The following is a 25541-nucleotide window of genomic DNA, read 5'->3' on the forward strand; positions in this document are numbered from 1 at the left end:
TACATTACCCATCGCCTCGCCTATCATTATTTTAAACTCCAAACAATGGTCTAAAGCTTGGCAGAGTGCTGATCAATTTTAATTTTTAGTTTCACATATACCTACCCAAGCCCATAAAGTTGAAAAAATTAAACTGACAAAGTTAAAGTCAAATTAGTGTCAATTTAGACGTGTTTACAAAAATATAATATTATATTTACAAAGTTCATCAAAATGCAAACAATAAACATCAACCAGCCTATAAATTTGAAAGTGGTAAGGTTCGAATTGGATTTCACATCGCTCGTGACTGAAAAACCAAAGCCAGAGAAGAAAACTAAAAGAATAAAGTTGCCCGACTTTAAGTGCATAGCGAAGAAGCCTTCCGTGCCTCTGCCTCCAATTAAAAATAACACGCAGGTCAGTAATTCATTGCTATAACCTAGTAAGATAAGATCTACGGTCTTACCAACCCTTCATCCTTTGTTTAACTTTTTTGATTCTATAATAACTACTCTTCAGCATGATAATTAACGTTCTCTTGATCCTTACCTAGAATCGTAACAAGTTACACTTGCTTCACACAATTGATACATTTTTGGTACTAGTAGCGGTACATTATGTAAGTATAGTGTGCGAAGAGTAAATACGCAAACAGCGTTAGTTAACTTCTGAATGAAGATTGGCGGTCTCTCCATTAGAGTGCAACTATACTCTAACGCCGTGTTGGAACTTTGTAGTTTAGTTAGCTATTGTTCATACTTGTAATTAGATACAACAACTGAAAGATTCGCGCGGTAATAGTAAGAAATCCATACCCAATAGTAGATCTAATAATACTCGTAAGACTCAGGAATAAGACTGAGTGGCGTATATTGGTAGAGTCTTGCGTCCAACAGTGAACATGCCATAATACATATTGTTATAGTGGGTATTCTGTGGTTGTACCTATAAATAGATAAGCTTTTATTTTTTATTTTACAAGAAAAGAGATGTGAAAGACCTCATCGAGGAGTTACTAGACGAACTCTACGCTGATCAACGGGACTGGAGCAGTAACAGCGCTACTTATTGCAGTCGTGGGTAAGATTTTTCAGAAAGCTCCAATAATTGATTTAAATCCATAGTACCTATTACTCGCACAGAATTCTTTTTTCGTTTCATTGTCCAATAAAGCGGTTAACCTATTTTCTGAATCAAATCACTCAAAGTCGGACGTGCGTAAGGTTTTATAGGTACTGACCCAAATTGTGGTATGAGACAAAACTGAAATACTTTAATGAATTTGTTTGATTAATTATTTAATGACATTTTATTTACAGGTCCATATCAGTCGCATCAGTGACCTCATCACAGTCGAACTGCGGTGAACAAACAGATGCTATTGAACGCAACTATCTGGAAGCTCTAGGTGCGTACGTAGGTCAATTAAAAAAACAGGCGCTCGTTAAAATTCTCCTGCAATGTCATTGTATCTTTGTACCTTTCGCCCTTGACCCATAAAAGGGACAAAGGACAATGATATTCTCAAAGAGAGAGGTCATATCACGAAGTAAAGTAAGAAGTCAGTGAACTGACAATAGTTCTTGTAAGTTACATACGCCAATTTACTTGAATATTCAGAAGTTCGCTAAATGTTTTGTCTCCAAAACTCAAATCCCATTAGACATACACGACTGCGGCATAAAAAAGTTTCGTTATTTTCTTGCTGCCCTTTACAAATCCTCTTATTTTTATATCAAACAAAAACCGCTACGATATTTTATTTGCATAACAATACCTGTTTATTTTCGAAGCAAATATGGACCTCAATTTGCCCGCTCACCCTTTATTAGTTCTCTGATTATATTTTCAGTGGCTGCTCAGGGACTTTTTGAAATATTACCTACGTAGGCGGGGTACGATAAAAAATAGAGCTGGTACGATTGATTTAACAAGCAATCAAGTTGACTGTACAATACAATGATATTTAAGGTATTTATTTATTTAGGTATAGATGAGCTTCGGGAACAAGCAGCAGCGTGGGAAACGAGGTTACTGACGACAGGGGAGAAGTTGGCGAGAGGAGTTAGGGCAAGAGATCGGCTAAGAAGACAACAGAAGCGGCTGTGCGCCGCGTTTACAATACTTCTTCATCATATAAGTACGTAGCTTTAGATCTATTAATTATACACGTAGTAAAGGTAGCAGGAAGGCGCTGGACGCAGGCCGCTACCAATAGGAAAATAAGTATGGAATGCATTGGGGGAGGCCTATGTTCAGCAGGTGACGTCCTATGGATAAGATGATGTGATGATAAACCATTTATCATTGTCTTACCACTCTTTATGACGTCATTTACTTTACGAGTTTTGATATCTGTTAAAGTATTGATGAATAAGTGTATTGAGTAGACTTAAAAACTTGTTACGTGGCTTACTACGATTGTATAAAATTGTAATTAAATTCCTTTCCATCATGCTTACGATGCCATGATATCATATAAATCAGACAAGTAGGTACCTTTATTAATGACGCCCTATCAATAAATAACTGGGATGATAAATGAGAAGATTTAAAGCATTTAGCGCGACGCTCTCGAGCCTGGTATAATTAATTACTGCTTGTCATATTTCGATTTACATTTTATGGTGTTATACGTTTTGCACAGAATGTTGGTAGGTATAGCTAAGTATCTACCCAATCTCATGGTTAAAACTTCTTAGCTACATACGTCAGTGTGCGCGATGTTAAGTCGTTTCCATGAAACCATGTTTCTCAGAAGTCAAATAAATTAAATCGTGTACGCTGTATTATAAACCCTTTAGGTACGCCAAAGTTATATAACACCTAGCCGCATACGACGGGCTTGAACAGTAAACGTTTAGAACAGTTTCATTCATAAGGGTTCAAAATAGCTTTACGCACATCAAAGGAAACTGGCCGCAAGGTGCTATTCCCGGCTATCTGTATCCGACACTGACGTACACAGCGGCAGCGAATCGATACGCGACGCACACAGACGCGGCGGCGACTCCCACTGCGCATGCCCCAATGCTGCCACTATGAAACGCTCCTCGATAACTTAACATGACAAAAGCCTATTCTCTACCTCCTCGGCGCCCCCGAGTCGCCGTCGATTCCAATCGTATGCCATTCTATAGTACAGGGCGGCCAGCCCCACCGCTCCTTTCGCGACTTTCCCTGTAAACACCACATCAGCTGGTCCACTACGCAGTCTCAAATGCTATCGAAATATGGCATATAATTATTCACATTTCCGATTTGTTATATTGATGTTGTACAGTGATTTATCTACTCGATATGTGACAAAACAGTCTCGCGCGTTACCTGAGGATGGTTCGCACGCCGGACCGCAGTGACACTGCATCGGGGTGAGCTGTCAGGTCGCTTACACGGTGCCTGGTGCAGTCGTGGAGATATGCGATTATTACCCAATGTGTACCTCGTGCAGAACAGATGAGTGCTATTCTAAACTCTCTCAGGAACTTAGCAGGTTCGTCGAGGGCGAGCTCAGGTATGATCTTCATTAATAGTTGTTATATAAAAAGCATGAAATCTCACAAGTAGAGTCACATGTCACTCGCTTACAAACATTTCAGTTGATACCTATCTCATTTATATTCAGTTAGAGTCACGTCTCGAAAATTTTAGTATCGTACTACATTTGTTTAGGGCTAAATGATCCCTGCTCTTAGTAATTTATTATGCAAATTAGCGCCTTGGGCTGGTTTGAGCGGCATTAGGTAGAATTACTTTACATAGAAAATAAGGACATTATTGATATCCTTATGGTGTATATAATTATTTAAAAAATCCTAACTAAGCACAAACTTATTGTTTATTTTTATACTTAACAAGTTAGCTTAATTTATTACCATTAACCTTGTGGAAATCTACGTACTTGCTGCTACGAAACCGCGTAGCATTTGTAGCGTAGCGTACTTGAACAAGTTCTTCATAATGTGTGCCAAGTTAGATATGGCCTTCACCATTCTTGAGATTTTTCGTTCGTTCAATACTGTGGTCAGTTAATCGTATAACAATGGTTCAAGCTATAAAAATCCCACAATCTTTTAAATAATGCATTAATTTGGCTTAATGAATCTACTATACGGATACTAATTAATTGCGGAGGGACTTATGATGTAATGAACTCCTGACCTACAACAATATCATTTTAACAATATTTATAGTATGACAATGGATATAAAATACTGCATTTTACGTATTCAGACTTTCAGCTTCGAATTGTTTCCCGCCCTAACTAACGTTTAAGGTTATAATAGTCGTAACTCTTCACTACAACGAATTCGTGAGAAAAATTTGAGCTTTACGTCTTTTTAAAACTTTTAAGTATAACTAATATGTTAAAAATACTTTTTTAATCATGATGAAAAATTATAAAATATTAATATGATATCAACCATCTTCCGCTTTTAATTTAAACAACACTGTCCTCTCCCTTTTTTCTCGTTAGGAAAATTTGTAAAATTTAGTATACACCAGCCACGGTGTTGTCTGGAAAATATCCCTTCTTAGCTATATTGCCGACGCCTCTGCTCACCATCCATGGTTATGTCTGCAACGAGCGAGTCTTTCACTCTCCTTCATCGATGTATGCAGCGAGCGAGTCCTTTATTCTCAATCCATAAATGTCTGTAACGGGCGAGTCACTGCTCACCATCGTTATTTATTTTATTTTATTTATTAGGACAACCAACAAGACAAACACGCATACATGGAATTACTATAACTAAAAGTGCTTAGAACTAAGAGTTGTCTTAATTAAAGGCTGCCACGGCATGCAATGTGGACAGTTGCAAAGTTATGTCTGCAGCGAGCGAGTCTTTTGTCCCCTCATCCTGCTGCTGTCTTTTCCGAATACTATAATCTGGACCTTTTCAAGCCGAGAGTAAATATAAGCACTTACGGTACAGGTATATCCTAGACTGCCATTTTTTTTAATGGGGAAAAAATGCGTTGAATCGCATACCTACCCTGCGGGGACAGGGTAGGTTATGTGGGGCTCACCAAGTCAGAAGGACGAGGCATACCCACTAAAAAGACCCCGGTGCTCCGTCACTCACCATAAGTGGGAGGAGACTGTAGGTTTCCGGACAAAGCCTTATACCACAGCCCCTCCCGGCGATTGCCCGCCTACACGGCGGGCCCTACAAGCCCAGGACGGGGGGCGACGGGAACAGCTGGAAGCACACAGCTGTTCCCGTCCGACGGTGGTGGTGACCTGTGCAATGCAGGCGGCCATCTGGCCCGATGGCCATCACCGAGATCCTAGACTGCCTCACTTAACATCAGGTGCAATTGCGGTCAAATACCTATCTTTTTCTGCATAAAAAAATCCTTATGTCTGCAGCGAGCGAGTCTTTTGCTCGCCATTTTATGTCTGCAGCAGGCGAGTCTTATAATCATCAATTTTCTGCTGTCTTTCCTGAACACTGTAATACGGCGAGAGTGAATAAGCACTTATAGGGCAGGTATCCTAGACTGCATTTCAGTAAACATCAGTACCTCTAGTAGGAAAAACTTTCGAGTTCGTTTCGTTGCGTATTCAAAGTGTCATCGAAAAATTTTGTATGAAAAATTAAACAGCGCCCCCTATATTATAGCCGCCCTAGGGGGCGCTGTTTAATTTTTCATACAAAATTTTTCGATGACACTTTGAATACGCAACGAAACGAACTCGAAAGTTTTTCCTACTAGAGGTACAGGTGCGACAAATACTTGCTATGTTTTGCATAAAACAATCCTATAGTCTGCAGCGAGCGTGACTTTTGCTCACCATCCCTATAGGTATCTAAAACGAGCGTGACTTTTGCTTACTATCCCTACGTCTGCAGCGGGTGAGTCTTTTGCTCACCATCCTGCTGCTGTCTTTTCCGAACACTAAGAATCCTGGCCTTTTTAGGCACTTACTGCATCTGCATCTTTCTAGACTGCATCTCACTGAACATCAGGCAGGTGCGATTGCGGTCAAAAGGCAGGCAGTAAGGCAATTAGCCTTGTTCTGCATTAAAAAAAAATCTGTAGCGGGCGAGTCTTTTGCTCACCATCCCTTTGCCTGCAGCGGGCGAGTCCGGCGCGCGGTTCGGCGTGGCGCCGGGCGGCGAAGGCCCCGGCGAGGGCGGGTACGCCGAGTGGTTGCACGCGATGCGGCTGGTCGCGCGGCTGCCCGCCGGAGTCCCGCATCACTTTCGGAAAAAGGTACGTGAACTGATATGGTGAAGACTGTGTGACTACTGTGAACCTATCAGCGTAGCTACTATATGCTGCTGAAAAATATGTCAAGACCCAGATGAAGTTAGACATAGGCAATATTGCTCCCCAAAAGACCTATTATGCGGGTACTGGGAGGCAAATCATAACATAGCGGCGATCAAAATAGATCGAAACCGGTCGTACACTAGGATTCTAATGGTGCGTCCACACTGGGCGAATATGCTCGAGCGGCAAACTCGACATCCTGCTCACCCTGCTCTTGAGTGAGCAAGATGTCGAGTTTGCCGCGCGAGGATATTCGGCCAGTGTGGACGCACCATAAGGTAAAGAGCCAACATTTGGTTGATGAGTTAATCAGTAGGCACTTGCTCATTGGATTTATGAAGAGAGTGGCTTGGTCTTCAAGTTTTTTAAAAATACAATATTAAATTAGAATAATGATAATAATTAATGCCTATTCAACGATTTTAAAGAGAATGGTTTTTTATTGCATATCTAAAGTAGGTACTTACTTATGTATTTACTGAAAAATTAGTAAAACAACTTTCTGATTTGTAAGTGATCTACCTGTTTACGTATTTTGATATATTATACGATTTATCCTCCTCACCTTTCTTTTTATAATGAAACTGCGAAAACTTTTTATAACTTTTCCTGAAAAACCGTGCTCGTGTTTTCGCAATCAAACTTTACCTTGACGTCATTCATTTGCGTAAGGAGATCGGAGAACAGTCTAAATTTAGAGTCTCACAACATCCGCCGCGAAATAATGTAATACCTTAGGGCCGATTCACAAAATCGTTATCAGAGTCGCTAAACTTTAAGGGTGTCCCTAGCTAGTCGTATCACGTTTACCAGAGGCGTACCTTTTTAATAATAAATGAAGGTAGATTTACGCGATAGTTTTATTTTGTTTATCGGATATTTTGTTGTAGCTATGGCTGACGCTAGCGGAGCGTCACCTGTCCTCAAGAAATGTGGAATGGACATTGGCGGAGCGTGCCTGTTTCCGAGGCACGGCTCAACCCGATGACACTGAGCTCGGCGCGCAGATTCTGAAGGTAATTACTTTTATATTAGTACAAGAATAGTAGGTAGGTAGATACCAGTATAAATTAACTGAGTTGGTTTTGAATTTTCTTGCTCGAAAGCACAAACTCTCGATCAAACCTGAGCATAGAATCTGAATTTTAAAATTCAGAATTTAAGACCTCTTTGAGCTTAAATCTGTTTTTCAGTTTAGATTCATGTGTATTTTCAAATTCTCTTAGCTACTCGTACTTACACAATACGTCCTACATATGTACCAGTATTCAGTATTATAAATTGTTGAGCTGTTCATGTAACTGTAATTTTGTCTGCAAACGTTGACTGTCGAATGCCATGCTGGTTCTACATTAAGTATATGTTAGAGAACAAAATTCCTCGGACAATACATTGTCCTTTGTATGCGTGGTCCCTACATAATGCTTAGCATACTGCCTACACGTTTCCATCATGACTCGCTTAGACACAAAGACATGCGTACCCTTGTTTATTTTAGACCCAAACACACTACGTCGAATAGTTTTGTTTGTTAGAAAATATAGTGTGCGTACAAGAAGTATTCTGTCTCTTGCAATTTCAAATGAACACATGAAATGACAAATTCCGTTTCTTCTCACGTTGTGTGCTTAAGCTTATGCATTGTTTATTCACAGGATCTACATCGAACTGGCTGCTCCCTATTTTGCGGGACGGAGGGACGCGAGAATCAGGCTATGCTTCGGAGGGTACTGTTAGCTTATGCAAGGTAAGCCCCTTGTAACATGTTAGAGTTAAGACAACACTAATAGCGATGAGTATAAACTAAGAGCAACACTACATATTATACTCGTACATTAGGTACACTTGAGTCGGCAGGACCTTTGATGCTATTAAGTATCCTGAACACAAAATTAGCGATCGCTACTTATAATCTCTTGATTGATGTTATGTTTAGGTAGATTATGTAGATAATGTAAGGAGCTACTTATATATTTTATGATTTAGGCATTACACGATAGGATAAATAAAGACATTTCCGACACTGTCTGGAATCTAAACCGAAGAACAATAAAGCGAGTCTGTCCTTGACCAAGCGATTTCGTCTCGCCACATTAATCTGTCGCACCACTTACTCAAGATAAGCTTGATCATGCACATTTGTATTCACGATTGTCTTCTGTTGTAGATGGAACAAAGAAGTGGGTTACTGCCAAGGGTTCAATATGTTAGCAGCTATTATTCTTGAAGTCATGGAGAAATCAGAGGCTGATTCGCTAAAGGTATTCGGTGAAGGAATTAACTTAGACATTACAATTAAAACGACATAATACTCGTAATTGGTTTGAAACTTTCAGGTTATGATATACCTGGTGGAGGCAGTTCTTCCAGAAGGTTACTTCGCAGACGACCTTCGAGGGCTGTCAGCTGACATGGCTGCCTTCAGAGACCTACTAAGGCTTCGACTTCCGCGCCTAGCAAACCATATGGACCACTTGCAAAGAATATCTGATGGTAAAAGTAATTGCAGTTACTACTTTAACAAGGTTAAGTTTTTTATACATTGCTAGTATTCTGAAATTACTCGTTGTTCTGTCAGTAAACGTCTTACTTGTTTACTTTGAAAAAACAATGTTTAATAATGAAATGCTTTATTACAGGTGGTGGTGTAGAGCCCCCTCTACCAGACGTGTTCACAATGCAATGGTTCCTAACATTGTACGCCACGTGGCTGCCGCGAGAGTCCCTGCTTAGGATATGGGACCTGGTGCTGCTGGATGGCAATGAAGTCTTGTTGCTCACGGCCCTCGCCATTTGGGATATGTTACAAGAGTATGTATCTGGGTTATCATGTCAGTTAGACTTTTTCAAAAACTCCAACTAAGTTTAATAAGCGTTAATAGCTAAGGCTGGGTTGCACCATCTTACTTTAACTTTGACAAACGTCAAAAATCTGTCAAATTCCATACAAAAAGCACCGGTTATCGTCATAGTTACGGTCAAAGTTGAGTGGTGCAACTCAGCCTAAGTATCTTCTTCGTCTTAACAGCAAATAGGTAAACGATTTGAAATAAGGAAATGGATACACTTTTAGAGATATCAACTTCCAATATTATTACACATCGTTGTACAGAAATTAACATTGGAATAGTCATGAATAGTGCCAACCCTTATACGACCCGAATGCAAGTGCTATAAAGAATCTCTTTTTGATAATGAATAAGCAAAAATCTGAAATCTTAATTTCAGCCGAATCCTGTCAGCGCGTTCAGCGGACGAGTTCTACAGCTGCATGGGCGGCGGCGCGGGCGCAGTATATGAGGCGGGCGAAGCGCTGGTGGCGCGCGTGGTCGCATTCGGCTCCGTGCCTGAGCTGCCGCGCCTACGTAGCCTGCACCGCTACCGCGTCACGCCGCCCGCGCCGCCGCAAGCCCCGCCTAACTACCACCCGCCCCTACACTCCGCAGTAAGTCATATAAATAAGTGCAATATCATTTTATCTGCCATTAAGTGCTACCTTTATAAAATGCATCATAGCGTAGTAGCGTCACCGCTACAGATTCACGCCGGCTGCTACGTTGTAGCGTAGCACCGCTACGGTCACGCCGGCCTGCTCCGTCGTAGCGTAGCACCGCTACAATCACGCCGGCTGCTACGTCGTAGCGTAGCACCACTACACAGTCATGCCGGCTGCTACGTCGTAGCGTAGCACCACTACAGTCACGCCGGCTGCTACGTCGTAGCGTAGCACCGCTACAATCACGCCGGCTGCTACGTCGTAGCGTAGCACCGCTACAAATTCACGCCGGCTGTGCATCGTAGCGTTGCGTAGCGTAGCGTGGTCCTGCTACAGATTGACGCCGACCCTGTTACCTAAAACCTTGTTCGCACTAGTCGAGTGGCTTTTACAAGGTTTACGTGAGCGTAATATATAATAAGCATAATAAGTCAAGAAGATAAAAAATATTATTTCAGCATTATTGTTTATTTTCAGATGCAAACTATGACAAAACGTGGTTTGCGTTTATTCTACTCAGAAGATGAAGGTGACTCCAGTGACGATGGAAATAGAATGGCCTTAGCTACGGTAATCAAAACTACATAGTTTATTACTTTTTAAAGTTATAATATTTTGGATCTTATTGTAATACGAGAATCGTTTCTCATAGGTGATTCCACGAAGAGAAGAACGAGTAGGCGCCGGTGACCGACTTTCGTTAGACATCGGAGCACTAAAACGCCAGTACGCACGCCTAAGAGAACGTCAAAGACAAGCTCATGTGATATTAGCTGCAGCCTGCGCACGACATGCCGCTGGTAATATAAGATACTGTTATTTTTCAGAGGTATGTATTTTAACTATATTAAATTAACTAATTAATTCATGTTTCAGTTGGAGTACCAACATCGCCAACGTCATTAACAGTCAACAACCTATTGTTGGGGAAAAGCGCCATCGTCAGCTCTCGAGGAAGAAGACTCGGGCCACCGCCAGGCGCGGTGCCCCCTACGAGACAAACTTCATCTCCTCGAGAACACGTGGAAAGACACCACAGAGGGCGGTCAACTGACACTATCAGCTGGAAGGAGGAAAAAAGCCGTAAATCAATAAGCAGACGCAATTCGCTCAAATGGAAAGACATTAAAAAAGAAAAATCTTCTGAGAAGATTAGAAAAGCGTCAATCGATCTGGACGAAGCCGGTGATGGAGTAATCGTGTCCGAAATTGAAGCTAATCAGATGATAGCATCTTTAAGATCGCGCAGTTCCAGTGAAACTTCCTCATATTCGTCACGCACTGCGACTAGCACAGATACTAGTCTTTGTGACGAAAACGAAAAAGGTAGTGATTCTGAACCGGAACTGCCTGACGATGATAAAGATAAAACTGCTGGAACAATCAAAGAAAAGAAAGCACCAATTTCAACAAAGATCAATGATATAAAGGTAGTGCGTTCTCCGCTTGTTAAGGAAACTAGAATTAAATTATCGCCTGAAAAAGAATATAAGCCTACTGAATTAGATAACTCTGTTAAAAATATTTCTGATTATCTTGATTCGGCAGCTGGTGAACCCCTTAGAACATACATTGATGGATTTGAATCTAAACTAAAAGAAACAGTCATCGTAAACTCTGAAAGTGATCATTTTAAGCCTGTTAGTCCTTTTAAAAGCATATCTCCATATACGCCCCATTTAAGTTCAGATAGGAGTGAAATTTTACAAAGATTAAGCAATAAAAAAACCGAAGAAAAATTAGGCAGTGATGAACTAATACGGCCTAAAAACCTCTGCAAACCGCCGAAAAATATAACTGAACTAAGTCCAATTGACCTATCCATTTCGTATAAGTGTAGTTCAGGCCTGGAATCTCCATATAATTTAGATTTCCAGGCTAATTTCAAACCGCCATCCCAATCGAGTATTGCTTCTTCGAGACCTCCGGATATTATAGACAGTTTTGTGATGTACCCTAACTTTGTGCCTGACATAGATTTATCAGATAAAAATGTTTCGGACTTAGAAAGTCCACCAAGAAGTCCAGGTGCTGAAAGTATAATAGTAAGTGAAGATGAACCTCCCATTCCTTTAAAAATAGATAAGTATTTTGAGCATAGTCCTGAATTTTTCGGTGCCCGTGTGACAGATCCGAATAACTCTGAAATACCTAATAGAAGGGCTGTGAAAAGACATTCCAGATTCCCAAAAAAACCAGACTCATTAACACTTCAAACTAATCACAATGAAAAGTTTGTTATATTAGAAACAGAAAGAGCGTCATCTTTACCACAAAGTCATAGTTTCACTCACAAAAAATCTCCAAGCTTGGATTTAACAAGTAGTGATATCAAAACCAGTGAAACAAATTTCAAACAAGAGAAATCTATTAAAAGCCCATTACTACAAAAATCTGAAACACCAGTAAAATCTCCACGGCCAAAAGAACACGAAAATGTTTCGCCTAAAGACCATATTATTCGATCTGGAAGGAAAAATAGTGAAAGAGCATTACAAATTATTCAAGAAAACTCTAAAATATTAAGCAGGATATTAACAAAACAGAATATTGTGGAAACTTCTCAACCAAAAAAAGTACATGACATCGAAACCTGTGTAGATACAAATTCTAAGACACAAGTAAAGTACAATGATATTCCTGAAAACAAGCCAATTGAATCACCTTTACTCAAGGAATCCACTTCAGATTCTCTAATAGGTTACAGAAAACGTAATATCGGTGATGAATCTGCAGACAAAAGTGATTTTATTCGTGTAAGACCAATTTCAATAGATGATCCTTCTTCTTTAGAATTACGTAATAATATAACAAGAAATCCCGAGTTTAGTATAAAAAATGTAAAATCACCCAGTAATGAAAGCCTTGGTAATAGAACTGATTTATATGGGTGGGAAAACAAAGGTTTCCTAGCAAAATGTGAATATAAAAGTGTATTTGACAAGGCTGAAAAAAAATACGATTTCAGTTACAAAAGGAAAACATGTGATTTGTCGGGTTTGGAGGATTTATCTGCTGATCTTAAAGCCATTGGCTCGGGTGATTGGGCCAGGCATTCTTTTTCCGGGGAATCTAAAGCTTCTGTCACTCTGCCTTCCACAGAGCCTAAAGATCCTTCTACGTGCGAAAAACGTTACACCTCAGACGAGTATCATTATCCGTTTTCAAGCAAATACAATGACTTTGTTTTGTCTAAAGCTAGCGACATCTGCAGTCAAACTATCGATGAAGGGCCGAAGGCTTGTGAAAAATTATCAAAGACTGATTCAAGCCAAGTTAGTGACTTCGCTCATGTAGTAACGTCCTCCATTAGTTTCACGTACGAACCTTCTGTCGAGGACGACTCGCCAACAGGGATGAAGAGCAACTCCAGTGATACATTGTGTCAAATCACGTCACTGGACCAAGTATCCACGCCGATATCACCCAAGATATTTCCTAGAGAGACTCCTACATTTCCCAAAGAGTACGCTGAAAAAAGTGATAAGACAATAGTAGAATCGGACGACACGTGTAGTGCGATCACTTCTCTAATAGAAACGGATACGCTTTCATCGTTATCTTATCCCCGTAGTCCTTCCTCGGGGTCCTATCACCCGTTCCCGACGCGACCTGCGATGCGTATGCCCAAAGAACTCGGAGTCAGACTAGGCATGTATCCCAAAGATGTTATCAATTCTTCTCCGAAGTGAACTACTATTTAGTTGTATTTTAAACTGCTAGAATTTAGTTGTGTGAACTTACTTTTTATACTGATATTTTACGCTTGATTATGTACTTACTATATTACGATGTTTCTAAGGTAACTTTGTTTTGAAATTTATTTTCTAGTTTTGCATTTTTACGAATCTTGATATAGCATTAAAATTTAGGTAAAAATACCATCCGTTTTAAATCTTTGTAATTCAGTATCAGCTTGGTATCTGAAAGTAATCGCTTGAAATTCTTCTTAGCACGATTGGAATATGTAGAGCTTTGTTATTTAATAACTAGCTGACCCGGCGAACTTCGTACCGCCTTAGCGTAGAAATTTTCTTTATATTTTTTTCCGTAAAAACCTTGTACAGAGTATTAGAAAACTACAAAAAAAAAACAGCCAAATCGGTCAAGCCGTTTTCATGTTATGTCGTGACAACGGAAAACGGGTTTCATTTATATATATATAGATAATGTAAGCGGAAACTTTAGAATAATTGTTAATGTTATGATTTTGAAGCTGTTCGTATTCCAATCTGTAATTTGAGCTAGGGACAAAACAAACACGTTGCCTTGATCCATTGAAAAATGATATTGTAATCCTTCGCAATATAAATATATTTATAGATTAAGAAGATAGACTACTTGTTCAAGGTCAATATACGATACGGCAGAATTACTGTTTATACCACTAAAGGGTAAACTTCTATCTTTGCAAAAATGAAAGAGATTCGGTTGTTAGAAAATGATATTTATTCTACGACAATATTGATAAAATATACATTACATTATGACTGCGAATGCGCTGTTTTATTATATTAATTATCTTTAGTTAGAGAATTCCTCAGAAGTCATCTAGTACTGGCGGGCATGTGCATACAAGATGTTTGTCTCCATACATATCGTCGATGCGTCCTACTGTTGGCCAAATCTTCGTCTCGCCTTTGACAAATGGCTAAAAAGATAACATATTTATAATTATGTAACTGGACGTAAATAGATTACAATTAAATCAAAATGAAAATTAACTTACAGCTGGGAAAGCGGCTTGTTCCCGACTGTACGGACGATTCCAGTCTTCTGATATCACTTCTTCTTGTGTGTGTGGGGCCATCTGTTGAGAAGGAAAAAATACATTAGCATTATTTGTATTCAAAATAGGTAAGTAATAAGTAACTTTTACATAAAATCCTGTTCACACAGCAGACCTGTTTTAAGAAAGGGTTTTAGATAAGTGCGATTGGACCGATATAAAAAAAAAACTCTGGCCTACCTTTAAAGGATTCAAACGTTTGTCCATAACGCCATCCTCAATGTCCTTGATTTCCTTCCTGATGGTAATGAGCGCTTCGCAGAACCGGTCCAACTCCTGGAGGTCTTCAGACTCTGTTGGCTCAATCATCAGCGTTCCAGCTACCGGCCAAGACATTGTAGGCGCGTGGAATCCTGAAACATACATATTGCGACATTTGTAGATTTTTTCTTCAGAAACGATTAATAATTGCTTTACATTACAATAAACATTTTAAACAAACTTACAACAACAACACTACTGAACTTAACAGTACTGGAGTACTGGACATTTGAAAAAGATTAGGTTTAGGACTTGAAAGGTATAGATCGTGTAACAATAGTTGAGGCCATCAATATAGATGACCCACGCTGAACTGTCCCACCAAACTCAATGACAGGGGGGCGCTACCATCGTTCAACTATATGGTTTCCAACATGGCAAAAATCGGAACCAGCGAACCGGTATTGACGGTGGCGCCCCACTGTCAATGTCATGCATAGGACAGTTCAGTATTTTGGAACTATACAAGCAAAGATTTGTATACGCTGTCTGCGCAGACGTGTTGCGCAGTAGGACAAGTAATCGCTTGCTTGCTGCTTTAGCTACCGCAACATAAAGTTTGCATTCAAGATGAAGATTTAATAGTCCGCTTTAGCGTGGCTTTAGCCTACGCGCAGACCACCGACTTTTAGTTGGCCGATAGTTAAGTCGGGCTGTTAATCAGTATGGATATGTATGAAAGTGCGCACATTGCACCGATTTGGTATCGGCCGATTCTTTATACAAATTAAAATAGGGCCCAACTATCGGCCAACCAAAAGTCGGTGGTCTGCGCCTAGGTTTAGACTTTTTGGTCACATCCTCAGATTTTTCTAAAACACTAACCAAAGTCCATGAGCCGTTTCGCGATGTCTCCAGGCTCGATATTAGCAGTCTTCTTGAGGTCCCGTACGTCGATGATAAACTCGTGCGCAACCAGACCGCGCTCGCCCTTGTACAGCGTTTTGTAGTGGCCGTCTAGCCGGCGGGACATGTAGTTAGCATTCAAAATGGCCACTTGCGTAGCCCGCTTAAGGCCCTTTGGTCCCATCATCTGAATAACAGATACATATAACATTATCAAAGATATGAGTGAAATAAATAATATTTCGCATGGGTCAGCTGGGAGAGAATGCCACTTGGCATTAAGCTCTCCTTTTTGTACTGATCATTTTATGTGTGTGCAATAAAGTCTTTAAATAAATAAAGTTACAACTGAGGTGAAAAAACTTATCGATAGTTTTCTACACAGATCTTTGTGTGACAATTTTATTTTTGTAACAAGTGGTTTCATGTTCATACTTGCCTTTATGTATGCCCAAGAAATAGGCAAAATGGCTGATGATCCGAACGGAGCTGCGCTGACGGAGCCGAAACTATGAGCAGCATCTCCCAGGTCTGCTAACGGGTCCACTACTGGGTGCGAAGGTAGGAAGGGTGCCAAGTGGGCTTTGCTAAAAGAAGACGTGAATCAATCATAACTAAATAAAATATTCACGCATACATTCACACATACATATACATATTTGCATTTATATTAGTGCGGTACGCGAACTTCTAAGCCAGACAACCGTCTTATTGAAACCAATCTCTTACTGAAAAGCGCACCGTCTAACAAAAGAAGATCTAAAAAAATTATATTGTGTGGATACTCACACACCAATAGGCCCCATACCAGGACCACCGCCTCCGTGAGGAATACAGAAGGTCTTGTGCAGGTTCAAATGCGATACATCGCTGCCGTAGTCTCCCGGTCTGCAAAGTCCGACCTGGAAAGGTAGTTCACGATTGGTATACTGACAATATTCAAGTTAAGTGGTACACTAATGTTTCATGTTCAAATGTGTCCCCGTAAGGGCCACCATACGCCATCTTTAGGGGTCCGGCTCGAGCAGTTGTGACTACTTTAGACGGCCTGGCAGCATGAAAGGGGGGGGGGGGGGCAAGTCATATCCAGCTTCTAGGGGGGGAGAGAGTTCAAGTTTGACTTAGTTCTTCCAAAGCGACTTCCAGGGTGTCTAGACTGTCTCGAGCAGTAAAAATCTGATATCTAGACAGGGTCCGACTTAGATAAATAAATAAATAAATATCTTTGGACATTGTACACTGCGCTTCTAGTCCCAAACTAAGCAAAGCTTGTACTATGGGTACTAGACAACGGATACAAACAATATAAACATACTTAAATACTTTTTTTTTGTAAATACATACTTATTATACATAGAAAACACCCATTCCAATACAAACAAATATGTTAGAGATACTTAAGGAAGAAATATAAGGTACGTAGAGAGTACCATTTCAAGCGTGTAGCTGCTTCCCGCCCCTCTACCACTCGGTATGCCCACACTTCTCTTATGTAAGGCTTACCTGCGCGTTCATGTTAGCCCCGTCAAGGTAGACCTGCCCGCCGTGCTTGTGCACGAGCGCGCACACGTCGGCGGCGCGCTCCTCGAACACGCCGAATGTGCTCGGGTACGTCAGCATCAGGCAGGAAATGTTCGCGCTGTGCTCCTCTACCTATGGAGAAAGATAAACAAAAACTTTGTTAATGCTTATGCAGAGATGAATTAGGCGTCTTCGATCCACTTTCAGTAACGTTTAATGACGGCCAGCAATTTACAATGACCCGATAGTTTAGAACAGTGGTTCTTAACCTTTAAGTCATGAGGGACCATTTTACCTAATTTCTTTCTTGTCAGGGACCACACACAGTGGCGGCGTAGTAGCGGGGAGGTAAGACACCCCAGAATGGTCTGGTGCCCCCCATGATGTTGAGGTCATCACGTCACGTCACTTGTTTATTACGATGTCTTCGCGGACCACTTGGAATGCCTCCAGGGACCACCAGTGGTCCGCGGACAACCGGTTAAGAACCACTGGTTTAGAAGCTGGCCGGTAAGCAATAACCTAACACTACAAGACACGAGAAACTAAATACCACATTTAAGTTATTTATAGAACTTCGTAGAACTTTGGTTCAAATTCGAAAGGGTCGCAAAAATATTTAAAAAAAATATTTTAAAAATAGAAGAAGATGTCGTGAGTGTATACGTTGCCGAGGCGGACATTTTGAACAAAATTTGTAATAATTAATAAACGATCAAAATAATTATTTTTTTCGTCTTTAATTTCAAGAAATCCACGTTGAAAAACGATAGGGAAAAAGTTTTTACATTGCATAAGATAAATAATTTTTACCTGTAGGTATTTAACGTGTTATTCACACAAAAAGGGGCTATAAACACAAATTTCGCAAATCAGTCCGAATAGAGTCAATGCACTAATTTAGGGAATTTGTGAAGTTGTTGTTATTATTTAAACAAGATTAGTATACCGTTTGAATGGGGATAGACTAGAGAAGTTTTGATAAAATCCTAAGATCGCTATCTCTTTTAAAAAAAAATTTATAGCCATGTAAACTTAAATGTTCAGTCCATTTTTACTTTTCGGAAAACTTCAAAGCTGAATTAAAAAAAAAAACTAGATGATATTTGCCAGTAAATTTAGATTTGATGCAACCCTACATCAATGCACGTCAAAACAAAATATTTACTTTGAGGCTACGCTTAGTAGTTTTTTTTAAATCGAAATTAAATGATGCGATTTGGGTATTTTGGTGAAATTACTAAAAAACTTAATATAAAAGTAGCCGCCTGACATTGAACGTGTTATGGGGGCTGAAAATATAGGAAATGACCCATTCTATCCGCCAAATCATTTTGGCACACGATGCGCCAAACACCCTGTATAACAGTAAATATATTTAAATGTTCCTGTATCGCAAGTAATAAATTAAATATCGTTTTCAGATCGAAATGAGTATTGTTTTGAAGACCACCCGGTTACAATATCAAATTCCAACCACAAACCGTTTTTAAAGGAAAGTTGTTGGTATTGGCTGGACAAGTTCGAGATGTAGAAGAATTAAGAACAAAACAAGGGCAGAGTTAAATAATTCACGCCCTCATCATAAGGCAAACATCTATGCACAACAACTACTGTGACTCATTTTTGTACTACCACGTTGTATAGTCTAGTTATTTCCAAATTGTAAACAGCTATTAAACCAGCCCTATCGAAATACAGTCCACTCTTTTATTTAAGTTCCCAGTAGGACCCTTTTCATGCGATTAATTAATGATATTAAAATGTATTATGTAGAATCGCTTTGCCATTGACAGATGCATCTGATGACAGAGCTTACATTATTTCTACTTTTGACCACCATGAGCGCTGCGATTCTATTCGCTGGGTGCGAAGTACTAGGTGGGGGTAACATAATCTATGTTACCCCCACCTAGTACTTCGCACCCAGCGAATAGTGGAATCGTAATAATAACTGAGCATAAGCAAATGATGAAGAGAAGGTGCAAGAGGTAGTATAACCAATTGACAATAGAAGTACACTTTTCAATAAACAATGAAATAGAACCCCTACCATATCCTTCAAGTGCTCCATGTCAATACTCCGGACGGCGTGACGCGTATCGCGCACACTCTCATGCCGGCCATGCAGTGGCGGATTTACCAATAGGCCAAGTAGGCCAGTGCCTAGGGCGGCAGATTTAGAGGGGCGGCAAATTTAGCAAATTTTTTTTACAGGAAAAAAAAAATATTATACGTATACCTACACAATCCATATATAAATAAACGATTAATAAACACACTGTAATATATACTTAGGTACTTATGTGATCATGAATTTTAAAATATTCTAATAGCGTTTCAATAAAAATAAAATAAAAAACTCTTGAGTAACACAGGATCTTCGGAGCCTAGCACGAGCACCATCTCTCCACAACTTCGTGTATATTGTTTTACAGGGTAGCCCAGAAGAAAATTCATTTTTGAAAATTCAAGGAAACGAAAACTGTACATTTTTGTAGAACTTAAGCTATTGCAATTTAAAAGAAATCCAGTGCAATTTATTTTAAAATTTACTATCTTTTATAAATTTTATCGTACATGTGATTCCCCCAACGCTCACAACATTCGGTCAACATTTTGGAAAACTTTCGTAAGCGCTGATGCACACGACGCCGCCACCGCGCCGCCGCCGCGCCGCTACACTGCTCATACGCACCGAGTAAAACCACCGCCGCGCAGCCACCGCGCCAACAAAGCATAATTTCGCGCGCGGCGCGGCGGCTGCGCGGAAGCGGTGTTCACGCGGCGCGTATAAACAGTGCAAAGGCGCGGCGACGGCGCGGCGGCAACGCGGTGGCAGCGTCGTGTGCAGGAGCCTCAGATCATATTATCTATGATCTGAGGCAGGAGCCCTTAGAGTTACCTCAAAATGGATTCAGGATGGATGAATGCTGCAGAGTTTTTGGATTATTAGAGCATACTCTGCTCACAAGGCAACCTCACAAAAAGAAGTCTGCTGGAATGAGATTAGCGCTTCTTAGAGGCAGTGAGATTTCACCCCTGCTTAATTGGTTTGTTGCATTGAAAGGATGATTAATTTTTGAGAGCGCTATACTGGTAGGCTGAAAAGCTTTTTGATTTCAAAGCTGCAAGATTTGCAAGGATATGACCGGAGCACTTGGTTTCATCAATATGGGGCTACGTGTCACACTTCAACTGAGAGCATTTAGATGGTAAGAGACATGTTCCCACAAAAAAATAATTTCAGGCAGGGGTGACATCTCCTGGTCACCAGGAAGCCTTGATCTCACTCCAGAAAATATTTTTTTGTGGTGTTACATTAAGAATAGAGTACACTTTTATAATCAAACAACCATGCAGCAACTGAAGCTGAGCATTCGGCAAAAAATTGAAAATAGGTTTCAAAGTAATTCTGACGAACGCATTCCAAGATTTTGATGTATGTTGATCGAATGTTGCAAGCGTCAAGGAAATCTCCTGGGCGATATAATTTAATAAAGGTAAATCTAAATATATAAAAGGAGAAACTGACTGACTGACTGACAGATCAACGCACAGCCTAAACGGCTAAACGTAGGCACTTGAAATTTGGAAGGGACGTAGTTTAGGTACCGTAGAGGTGCACTAAGAAAGGAATTCCCGAAATTCCCACGGGAACGGGAATTAGCGGAAAAATCCTTTTGTATGAACAATCTAAACCGCTTAAGTTAGATGCTTGAAATTTGGTGTGCAGGTACCTTAGTAAACTTAAAGCTTAGGTACAACAGGATATCGTAAAATTCCCACGGGAACGGGAGTTACCGGGAAAAAACATATGTATGAAAAAATCTAAACTGTGTAAGATAGACACTTGAAATTTGGTATGCAGGTACCTTAGTAAATTTAAAGCTTAGGTACAACAGGATATCGTAAAATTCCCACGGGAACGGGAGTTAGCGGGAAAAAACATATGTATGAAAAAATCTAAACTGCGTAAGATAGACGCTTGAAAGGCATGCAGGTACCTTAGTAAACTTAAAGCTTAGTTACAACAGGATATTGCAAAATTCCTACGGGAACGGGAGTTAACCGCTGAAGATAGATGAAGGGGGTAAAACGGGATCCACGCGTACGAAGTCGCGGGCGGCCGCTAGCTATCATCTATCTATCTACATATACAACGTGTCCCAAAATTCAAGGATAAGCCGGCGCCGCAGGGTGGACATAGTCATGACTACTTTAGGAAAAATTAGAAAAAAAATCTATCTCAATTATTTTTTAAGTTACACAATAAATTATGAAATTCGTCGAAAATTGACACCCCTTATGATATTTTACATTACCACGACTACAATTTTTCAAATACTTCTGTTTTTTTGTTTGTATCGGCAACTTAAGTAGTGCTGCTGTCCACCCTAATTCTTAAAACCCTCAGAATCCTTGCAGTTTTTACACAAAAGTTAATCAAAATATGATATTTCCTTAAAATTTTGAACGATTTTTACGTTCACTCCACTTTGACTCGTCGTTTTGTAAAAAAACAGTATGAACACTACTGCGGCAAGTTTTTTATAAAGTTGACGCAACTATTCAAGATTCCAAAATGGTATAATACTCTAAGAAAACTAGTCGCAAAAAAGATATGCGTACCATTTTTACAAGCACTTCGCTTGTTAATTAGTATGCGATAAATCTTGCAATTAAATTTAAAACCAGTTCTCCTCAACCAATTGAGCTGAAATTTGGTATACTTATGTAAGTACGATGACATTGCAATATTATGGTATCATTGAGCTGGATGGAGTCTGGAGGTGGCCATAGGAACTTCTAAACGAAACGGCGGAATCGCATCTAGTTTGGGTTCGTTGGATATCTTTTCAAGCACTTTAGTGCTAGATGATGTCCAGGGTCCTGATGATGAAGTCAAGAGGTGGCCAGGAGCTGGCCAAAGGAACTTCTAATCGAAATGGCGGAAGATTATCGAGTTTGGGTTCGTTGGATTTGACTTCCCGAGCACTTGGACCATGAGATTGAGAAACAATTAAAAAGTGTTAAATAAAGTTATAATAAAAAAAATTTTTTTTAAAAACAAGCATTAGGTAATGCGAAATTTTACGAAAGAATTTAACGATAAAAATAATTGTATGCAAGGTTCAAATAATTTCGAAAGTTTGTAGCGCAAACAGAAAAAAGAGGAATAAATTCCATGCGCGATTATAACTTTATTTTAAACTTTTTAGTTGTTTCTCAATCTCATGGCCCAAGTGCTCGAGAAGACAAATCCAACGAACCTAAACTCGATAAGCTTCCACTATTTCGTTTAGGAGTTCCTATGGCCAGCTCCTGGCCACCTCTTGACTTCATCATCAGGATCCTGGACATCATCTAGCACCAAAGTGCTTGAAAAGACAAATCTAACGAACCTAAACTAGATGCAATTTCGCCGTTTCATTTAGAAGTTTCTATGGTCACCTCCAGACTCCATCCAGCTCAATGATACCATAATATTGCATTGTCATCGTACTTACATAAGTATACCAAATTTCAGCTCAATTGGTTGAGGAGAACTGGTTTTAAATTTAGTTGCAAGATTTATCCCATACTACTAACGAGCGAAGTGCTTGTAAAAATGGTACGCATATCTTTTTTGCGACTAGTTTTCTTAGAGTATTATACCATTTTGGAATCTAGAATAGTTGCGTCAACTTTATAAAAAACTTGCCGCAGTAGTGTTCATACTGTTTTTTTACAAAACGACGAGTCAAAGTGGAGTGAACGTAAAAATCGTTCAAAATTTTAAGGAAATATCATATTTTGATTAACTTTTGTGTAAAAACTGCAAGGATTCTGGGGGTTTTAAGAATTGGAGTGGACAGCAGCACTACTTAAGTTGCCGATACAAACAAAAAAACAGAAGTATTTGAAAAATTGTAGTCGTGGTAATGTAAAATATCATAAGGGGTGTCAATTTTCGACGAATTTCATAATTTATTGTGTAACTTAAAAAATAATTGAGATAGATTTTTTTTCTTATTTTTCCTAAAGTAGTCATGACTATGTTCATCCTGCGGCGCCGGCTTATCCTTGAATTTTGGGACACGTTGTATATTCTATATAAATAAAAATGAATTGCTGTTCGTTAGTCTGATTAAAACTCGAGAACGGCTGGGCCGATTGTGCTGATTTTGGTTTTAAAATGTTTGTCGTAGTCCAGGGTAGGTCTAAACGGTGAGCAAATACGCGCGCGATATTGTTTTTCTGTGACTGACAAAATTCCACGCGGGCGAAGCCGCGGGCGGAAAGCTATTTAAAAATAAATTGCATTAAATTTTCTCTAAATTACAATAGTTAAAGTTTCCTTGAATTTTCAAAAGTTAATTCTCTTCTGGACCACCCTGTATTACCAAGCCTTGGTCTTTCTGTTTACCTTTAAGAAGTTCTTAGCTAATTATACTGGACTAGCGGCCGCCCGCGACTTCGTACGCGTGGACCTCGTTTTACTCCATTAGGGGTGGAGTTTCGTAAAATCCGCTCTTAGCATCTATAGCGCATACATTTTAAATTTCAACTCTCTAACTTTAAACACATAGGACTTTCATAATATAAACTTCCAACCCTCCTTTTATCTTCTTAGCCCCCGTGGTTGATTTCTAATGATACATTTTCAGTATATGTACCACCACCGCCACCACCACCATTTCAGCCATAGGACGTCCACTGCTGAACAACATGGGCCTCCCCCAATGCTTTCCATGTTGATCGATTGGAAGCGGCCTGCGTCCAGCGCTTCCCTGCTACCTTTACGATGTCGTCGGTCCACCTTGTAGGTGGAAGTCCCACGCTACGTTTTCCGGTACGCGGCCTCCATTCCAGAACCATTCTGTCCCATCGGCCATCAGTTCTGCGTACTATGTGCCCTGCCCATTGCCACTTCAGCTTGCTAATCCGTTGGGCTATGTCAGCGACTTTGGTTCGTTTACGGATCTCCTCATTTCTGATTCGATCTCGCAAAGAAACACCAAGTATAGCCCTCTCCATAGCACGCTGTGCAACTGAGCTTCTGTATACGGCCTATAGTGAGAGGCCACGTTTCCGAGCCATAAGTTATCACTGGTAACACACATTGGTTATACACTCTAGTCTTCAGGCATTGAGGTATTTTGGACGAAAAGATGTTGCGTAGTTTCCCGAACGCTGCCCAGCCGAGTTGGATTCGACGATTGACCTCCTTCTCGAAATTGGACCTACCTAGCTGGATCGTTTGTCCGAGGTAGACATACCTACTTGTCGACAATCTCGATAATTGAGCTCCCAACTGAAACTGGGTAGGGCGCAACATGGACATTCGACATAAGCTTCGTTTTGTCCATGTTCGCCCTCAGGCCTACCTGTTGGGAAAATCGATTAAGGTCTTCGAGCATTGTTCCAAGATCTTCCAACGATTCTGCCATGACCACAATATCGTCAGCAAACCGATGTGTACACAGTACCACAGTGTACCGAACAGTATATTATGTACACCTCCACAATATCTAGAGATCTTAGTGAGCGTACATTTTAACTTTCAAGTCTCTTACTTTAAAAACCGAGGACTGCAATACAGACTTCCAACCCCCTTTTGAACTCCCATATTAAGGGTTGAATTTTGCAAAATTTCGTCTTAGTGACTACCTACGTTCTAAAAGGAGGTGTATTCCACTTTGATCACCTGGCTTTGATCAGCCAGTGAGACTTGTAGTTTCTGAGACTTCGTGATGAGTGAGTGAGTCACTTAGTCATTCAATTATCTTTCTTTCTACTAAAATTATACCTACCTATAGTAATTATCATTAAAATCAAATAAGTAAGTACCTACCAACCTAAGTAATTAAAATAAAGACCCTACCAAAAAACTAACAAATTACATACAGAAAATAAAAACGAAGTAATTCTTATCCTATTTAACTACAATCGCCCACGCGCCCATCCCATTTGTCCGCCGCTGAACCGTACCCTAATATTCATCTCGGTAGATGGCGGCACATAGTAAGAATTTGCAAGGAAGTTTGTAAAAAGTCCCTAATTAACACTTTGCCTTGCTCGTTTAAACACAGTGAATGATTCAAATAGGTACATACAGTGTATGGTTCAATTACATAAAATATCTTTACTTATTAAATTTTCTATATTATTTACGAACAGCGCTATTCATAGTACATGTAATATTTAGTTACTAATTTACTAATGATGTCGATAGATGGCGTTTGACAGCTTTGCCTTCATGAATATTTACGTACCTCAAAAATGTTTGTCAGGCGCAAGAAGATTTTAAGCAATGACGATAGATGGCGCTTTTCCACGTCTTATGAAAATCCCAAATATTTTACGGGACCCTATTGTTTT

At 39.9% G+C, this 25541-nt stretch overlaps 2 protein-coding genes across 2 annotated transcripts in view; one reads left to right on the top strand and one right to left on the bottom strand.

Moving 5' to 3' along the window:
• LOC135088653 (uncharacterized) lies at positions 1-14257 on the top strand. Its single transcript, XM_063983580.1, has 14 exons — positions 1-399; positions 965-1062; positions 1302-1390; positions 1970-2122; positions 6068-6204; positions 7155-7280; positions 7920-8011; positions 8432-8525; positions 8601-8757; positions 8904-9075; positions 9493-9709; positions 10238-10330; positions 10413-10560; positions 10637-14257. Exons 1-14 carry the CDS (start codon positions 214-216, stop codon positions 13450-13452), a joined length of 4578 nt encoding a protein of 1525 aa, XP_063839650.1. The 5' UTR covers positions 1-213; the 3' UTR covers positions 13453-14257.
• Positions 14192-25541, bottom strand: part of LOC135088654 (glycine dehydrogenase (decarboxylating), mitochondrial) — an 18942-nt gene continuing 7592 nt past the window's right edge. Inside the window, exons 12-18 of the mRNA XM_063983581.1 lie at positions 17160-17309; positions 16446-16558; positions 16096-16243; positions 15636-15843; positions 14730-14902; positions 14490-14570; positions 14192-14411 (exon numbers count right to left, since the gene is read on the bottom strand). Of these exons, the coding sequence (XP_063839651.1) occupies positions 14301-14411; positions 14490-14570; positions 14730-14902; positions 15636-15843; positions 16096-16243; positions 16446-16558; positions 17160-17309 (984 nt within the window). The 3' untranslated portion in view covers positions 14192-14300. The remainder of the gene's footprint in view (positions 14412-14489; positions 14571-14729; positions 14903-15635; positions 15844-16095; positions 16244-16445; positions 16559-17159; positions 17310-25541) is intronic.

This window comes from Ostrinia nubilalis, chromosome 4, assembly GCF_963855985.1.
Source record: "Ostrinia nubilalis chromosome 4, ilOstNubi1.1, whole genome shotgun sequence".
In the NCBI taxonomy this organism is placed as follows: Eukaryota; Metazoa; Arthropoda; class Insecta; order Lepidoptera; family Crambidae; genus Ostrinia; species Ostrinia nubilalis.